Source organism: Drosophila nasuta, chromosome 3, assembly GCF_023558535.2.
Source record: "Drosophila nasuta strain 15112-1781.00 chromosome 3, ASM2355853v1, whole genome shotgun sequence".
NCBI classification, from domain to species: domain Eukaryota; kingdom Metazoa; phylum Arthropoda; class Insecta; order Diptera; family Drosophilidae; genus Drosophila; species Drosophila nasuta.
In genome coordinates this window covers 42176891-42183252 of record NC_083457.1, presented here as the reverse complement: position 1 = coordinate 42183252, position 6362 = coordinate 42176891, and the positions used below count along the sequence as shown (strand labels likewise).

Here is a 6362-nt window from a genome sequence, read left to right as displayed (position 1 = left end):
AAAATTACTTTGAAAATGCAGCAATCCCCCTAATGGTTTAGAGAGAACTAACACAAAATGAGATTGCTTTTCAAATGCACAATAATATTATGATGTCAGACATTTATTGGTAAACAATACGTTCATACATATGTATATGTTATGTATACAATAATCGAGGGGCGTAGGCGAAACGTTAAATGAAATTTATATGTTCATATTTGACTGACAGATTTTAGCTTCGACTGTACATTTGCCTGAGCACCGCAACAATGGAATACGACTTGCCCATGATGTATGTGAAGCTAGGTAATGTAAGACCCATGAATCCTCCAGCCGTGAACAGGAATGGACGATCTGCATTTATCATGAAGATCAGCAGAAGTTTTTTACACTTGCCATCAAAGTCATGCCAACTGCAGCCAAAGCCAGACGTTGAAAGTGTTTTGCTCTGCAATAATATGAACTGCAAATATTTAATCAACTGAGAGAATATGCGATATTTACTTGCTCGTAGACTTCATTGCCAAACCAACAATAAACGAAGAGCTGACAGAGCACACAACATAGCAACAAGTCCATTAGAATTGAACTTTTCGATCCATCTCCAACGATCACTTGAAATGCTGTCATGGCAACAATCACCAAAGAGCTGACAAATTGTAGCAAGACTGGCATTTTAAAGATAAGCTCCACTTTCTGACGCAGTCTATAATGAAAACAAACACAAATAAAAAAATCATTTATCGCATCCTTTAAGTATTTAAAGTTACTCAATCAATTCGCAATGATATTTGACGATCGACAACAGCCAGTTATATGGATCCACTTTAAGTTTCTGGTCCGACGGTGCATAGAGTTCATCAAAGGCCAAGTTGAGAACCTTGAGATGCATACATATCTGATTCATTATCAACACGGTGAGACAATCAATTTGTGAAACGGCTAATGCCAAGATCGCAACACTTAGTCCCATATATAAATGCTTTATTAACGGGCTTAGAAAGTTGGGTAATTTCGCCGAATACGGAAATCGACTGCCCTCGAAATCACCTGGAACTAAAGCATATTTTAAATAAAACAGAATGGAGAATAAAAATGAAATCTGGTCACTTACAAGTAAGAATCGAAACTAATCCCAAAGTACCCGACACTAACACCAGCAGAAAATACAAGAGGAGCACCAACTTGCCTTCCATTTCAGCCTTATGAAATGTTTCCACCTGCTTCGCGGATAAAACACAGGCGCGAGTGATGACTTTTAATCTGCGCATAATGTCCTTTAGACTTCCATAGTGATACCAGATGTTAATAGTCTAAGAAAGCTATTATTATATCACATTTGTGGCTTATACAATTGAAGTACTTACCTTTAACAAATAGGCTGAATGTGTTAATGTCATAACAAGATTCTGCGTAACTTTATCGAGATCCTGGAAGTTCAGAGAGAGATCGTATATCTCAAAAATCACATACCAATAGAGCCCAAAAAGTATTAATGCTCCATTTAATGTCACCAATATCCTTTCAATACGCGTCTCATTCTTCAGACCTAGCAAAGGTAAACCGACCAAATGGGCCAACCGCAAATTCAACTCGATGGATCCCAATTTACCCTCAGCCGCATTTGAGGGCGAAAGAAGTTGAGTTGTTCGTAGCAACATGCTCAGTTTTCAATGTGAGTCCTCACCATAAAGAAGTCGTTTTATAGCCGTCAAATTGGTATTTCGTGAGTTTCTCGCCAGCCCTTTTTTGAATAAGTAATTCATTGAAAGTGTTGTGGCATCTAATTCATATAATTATTGTATAACTGAATAAATACTCGACAGCCAATTTTGAATAATAATAGTATACACTTATTTTAGACTTGTCACCTATTCATATGTCCACTGAAAGTGCTCATGAATCATTCCTTAGTATAAAATGATGTTTCAGTCATTTTTCTTAAAGTTTGCTGATTCTTTAAAAATATACAAATTTATTGTTTTTAGTTTTGACAACATTCAACAAAATAAAAGTAAATTGTACATGTTCCTAAGTATTTATCTTAATACTATAAAGAACTAATCAATTGCATTCCTTCTGTTTAAATACAGAGGAGGATAAATTCCGTGTTGATCGTGTTACGTTCAATGACATCGATTTTGAATCCTGCTGCTTCCGCACACTAAAAAAAAGAACACACTTATTAAATCACATGTTTATAAGAACAAGCTTAAAATACATTCAAAAACAAGTTATTATATTTAATAATTTTCAACCCAAACCAACGAAATATTGTTAGTATTATTAATATTAAATGCAACAGACACCAACACCAAAGAACAAAGAACATGAACAATTCAAGTAACGATCCAATTGCTTTACCTATGTCAAAATATTTGGAAGGATTTCTCTTCTAGTTACATATTCCCCTTCGTGTAGACCAACTTCTTCAATATCATCATCGGATAATGATTTTATACCCCTTATACTTAAAAAAATAAATAATAATAATAATAATAACAACAAAACAATTGTCTAGCCCAGCTACAAAATTTAAGATTCAAATAGTTTTTTGTTTCTTTCTTCGTTTTCTTTAACTTTAGAAATACTTACCTATTAGCAATTTGCTTAAGAACACTACGCTTTAGCACAAACAATATGAATATGAGAATACCCTGACCACTATTGATGTAATCAAAAAATAAAAATATTTTTTGGAGAACGCTATCAGATTGTGCAAAATACGAAAGTATCTCGAAAGTCCAAGGAACTCCCATTATAATGATAAGTCGGGCAAATAAACCATACCTAAAAAAAACAGGAAAGGTTCAAATTAAGTTAAATTAAAATTTTTGTATTGTGTTTTCATCTTTTCTTACTCCTTCCTCGACTGGACACGTTGATTGCGTTCTAGTCGCCCTTGGAAATTTTTCATCTCATCCATCACTTTGAAAATTCTAATCGCCTAAAAAGTAGTCAATTAGAATTTGTTAATTAAATTCCATGAATAATAACTTTTTATCTTACCGTCATAATAAACATTGTCGTATTGAATATAATTTGTATTGACATAGGCCCATAATAATAGAGCATTGCAGACCAATCATGGGCTGTGGATAATTATTCATTGATTCAGAGTCAGATCAGAGTTAATGATTTAGAGTTGTTGATCTACTCACTTTTTACCCAGCAGGAGTATATTCCCACTCCTGGCATCCAAGGTAGTTGATCCATATCATATGGATCCAAAGTGCTATCAATAATAAATATAATGAGGGTTAAAACAGCCGCAGATGTCCAGACAATTATGCTATAGATGGTGAAACGATATGCGATTGTATAATCTTCGTTATAGTTGGTGCCCCGAAAGCTCTTCCACAAATCGAAGCTTATAACACTGAGCCAATGAAATATCGACATTACAGCAAAGTATCCAACGTAACCTGATCGAAAAATCCTATTCTAAATAATGATGTAAGTATAAATATGCAAGTATATCTTACCAACTGCTTTGCATTGATTTTCCGACACAGACAAAGCATAAAATTTGTCGAAAAGTAGCAACAAAAAAGCCACTACCAACATGAACAAGTAACAAATGAAACAAATTCCATGAAGATTTCGTAATTTTGGCAATCCCATATAGACAGCGATCGTAAGAACGGAGCAAACAATACTCAGTATAAGCACTGAAAAAAAAGAAAAATTTTTCAAAAATAAAAATAATCTCATAATCAAACATGAGATTAGCATACGCATTAGGGTTGGCCATGTAGTTTGAGGATCTTCGCAAAATTGTGGAATCAGTTCGACCCTTGATTCGTTACCAAATCGCTGAGGCTGTAGACAATATTGATTTTTGGATCGTTGGTTACTTGTATTATCTGACACAAATAGGTATGCGATATTTCCATTCTTAAAATAAAATATTGTTATTATTGCATAGCTTTACAATACAGTTTCCAAACCACACCTCCAGTAGTTTCCATTTGTATTCATCGATAATACTGATATGCTCTGAGCAAGGCACTGGAAGATCTCTTTGTATGATCAAGTCATCGGAGACGTGTATATTCACTTCGGTGCCATCCTTCCAAACGAAATCCACAAAGCCATCAAAGTCATCTAAGTCCTGAATACTCGTGTCCTCGCCGCATCTGCGCTCTTCGGCAACGAGCTTCTGGTTCTTAGGACAACAGTATCGTATGCAAGTGCCTAAGCGACAAGCACAACCGCGCAGATGCCTTGAAACCTTCTCGGAGTCTCCGTTCATAAGAATCTCGTAATCATATTCACCAGTTAGTTCCGGTGGAATTATGATATTCTGGTACTTGTACGAACCATTTAGTAACTTTTGGTCTTCCGACAATCTCACTGTGTCATAGTAATCACAATTGGGTATATCGGCATTGATGCCGGCTAAAGCAACCATGAATAATAATAACCACATGGCGTATACGAAATGTTGTTCTGCAATGCTGAATGATTCAAAAAAGAAACCATCGATAAGCAATCATAAATACATAATTATTTACCAAATTATGAGTGAGTATAACAAATGTTGATAAACTTTCTAAGAAAATACAAAATTATATATGTACATATGAGGATATGTGATTCAACCGACATATAAAGCTTATTTATAGAAATGTGGGTAATTCTCTGATGGAATTTGTTGAAAAAAACATAAGCTAAAAAAATTTAAAAAATAAGTGAAGGTTATTCTTAAACCTTTGAAATAAAGCTCCAAATTTAGAGCTAAGATTGATTTTAGGAACTTGTTGTGTTTTACGATAAAATATATAAATTTTTATAATCTTTATACCCGCTACCCATAGGGTAGAAGGGAATTATAACTTTGTGCCGGCAGAAAATGTATGTAACAGGTAGAAGGAGGCATCTCCGACCTTATTATTAATCAGCGTCAACAGGCGAGACGATCTAGCCATGTCCGTCTGTCCGTCCGTCCTTTTGAAACACTGGAGCTAAGAGACTATAAGAGATAAAGCTATAATTTTTCGACAGCATTTGTTATGTTGCACGCAGATCATATTTGTTTTAAATTTTTGCCACGCCCCATTCCGCCCCCGCAAATTAAAAAAAAATCAAATAACAAGCGTAATTTTGAAGCTAGAGCTGCTTGGTATGTACAATAACAACTATAGTAATTGTGATTCCTGAAAATTTGGTTGCGATCAGATAAAAATTATGGAAGTTATTAAAGAAATAGTTTTGTATGGGCAAAGACGCCTACTTAATGTGGGTCTTAGTTACTTTGGCTGAGAATCTAGAATATTTATACAAAAAAAATACCGCAATATTTTGCTTTTATTCAAAATGGGTAGCGGGTATCTCACAGTCGAGCACACTCGATTGTAAATTTCTTACTTGTTTGGTTTACGTACGAATTTGTTAATTTTTGCATTTAAGAGAACAGAAAACAAAACAGAAAAAAAATTCTAAAACCATTTCTAGCTCTAAATAAAGTACTAATCTAGAGTGATAAGAATAACCTTTTCTTATTTCTAAAATTATTTCAGTTTATGTTTTTTTTTCACTGTAAAGATGATCGCACGCGACATCTGTCAGAGAATTACCCATATGTAATCTTATTCCAGTGAATTTGTTTGGATATAAATTCGCACTGGTATAAAGGGTAAAACATTAATACCGGAATTACTTGGAAATAACTTATTTCACTTCCCAATGCACAACATTATCTGATATTTCGAGCTAACTAATGTTAAGTAAAACACCTTCAATTTCAAGTAACAGATTTACATGAAGTGATTTATTATTGTCGGAAAGTAGTTAACGTGCTCAGCAAGTAGTTTAAACTCGTTAAAATTAATACGCCGGCAAACTAACTAGTTTTTTTTTTTTTGTGTGTGGTAGTTATTTATTGTCGATTACTCACAGTATTACACAGTTTTCAATTTTGTAGTAGCAATGCACTAGATAAATAGATAGATAGTCACATTTAAATGTCAAGGTTAAGATATTGAATTGTATTCACGGGAATCATCACTTCACTCTAAATTCGGGGGTGATATGTTTTCCCCTTTTGTTGATTTACTGATCAGTAAAACCGCATTGAAAACGCGACAAACTGGGATCACGTCTGGTCACTTCGACTGCTGGTATATAATTGAAATGCGAATAACATTCTGAACAACATCGAGTGACCAGCTGATTCACGCTGCCACCCGATGCTGTTATCACTGCAAGTTAAATGAGACTTATCTGAATACTTACTATATACATAATATTTATATTCAGTCTTGACCCACAGCTTATAAACATAATTATTGCAATGCATAATGAAGATATAGCTGCATCTTAGCATTTACCGGGCTTTGTTACTTCGATCAGTGAGTGAGTCAGTCAAGTCAAGGAAC

At 34.4% G+C, this 6362-nt stretch overlaps 2 protein-coding genes across 5 annotated transcripts; both read right to left on the bottom strand.

The window, feature by feature from the left end:
• Positions 1–15: 15 nt before the first annotated feature.
• LOC132791686 (odorant receptor 85b-like) lies at positions 16–1837 on the bottom strand. 2 transcript variants are annotated; one of them, XM_060800715.1, is made up of 5 exons: positions 1350–1837; positions 1097–1295; positions 753–1038; positions 487–688; positions 16–430 (listed from the first exon to the last, which is right to left on the bottom strand). In XM_060800715.1, exons 1-5 carry the CDS (start codon positions 1641–1643, stop codon positions 215–217), a joined length of 1197 nt encoding a protein of 398 aa, XP_060656698.1. In that variant the 5' UTR covers positions 1644–1837; the 3' UTR covers positions 16–214. The 2 variants fall into 2 exon arrangements, with proteins under 2 accessions (XP_060656698.1, XP_060656699.1); XM_060800716.1 differs by having other exon boundaries at positions 1097–1304; positions 1350–1406.
• A 100-nt stretch (positions 1838–1937) lies between these two features.
• LOC132791685 (G-protein coupled receptor Mth-like) lies at positions 1938–6116 on the bottom strand. 3 transcript variants are annotated; one of them, XM_060800712.1, is made up of 10 exons: positions 5882–6116; positions 3938–4442; positions 3720–3879; positions 3468–3653; positions 3144–3407; positions 2992–3074; positions 2844–2929; positions 2578–2772; positions 2347–2452; positions 2058–2146 (listed from the first exon to the last, which is right to left on the bottom strand). In XM_060800712.1, the coding sequence occupies exons 2-9, from the start codon at positions 4412–4414 to the stop codon at positions 2347–2349; spliced, it is 1557 nt and encodes a 518-aa protein (XP_060656695.1). In that variant the 5' UTR covers positions 4415–4442; positions 5882–6116; the 3' UTR covers positions 2058–2146. The 3 variants fall into 3 exon arrangements, with proteins under 3 accessions (XP_060656696.1, XP_060656695.1, XP_060656697.1); XM_060800713.1 differs by lacking the exon at positions 2347–2452 and having other exon boundaries at positions 1938–2146; XM_060800714.1 differs by lacking the exons at positions 3720–3879; positions 3938–4442 and having other exon boundaries at positions 5882–6115.
• Positions 6117–6362: the final 246 nt, after the last annotated feature.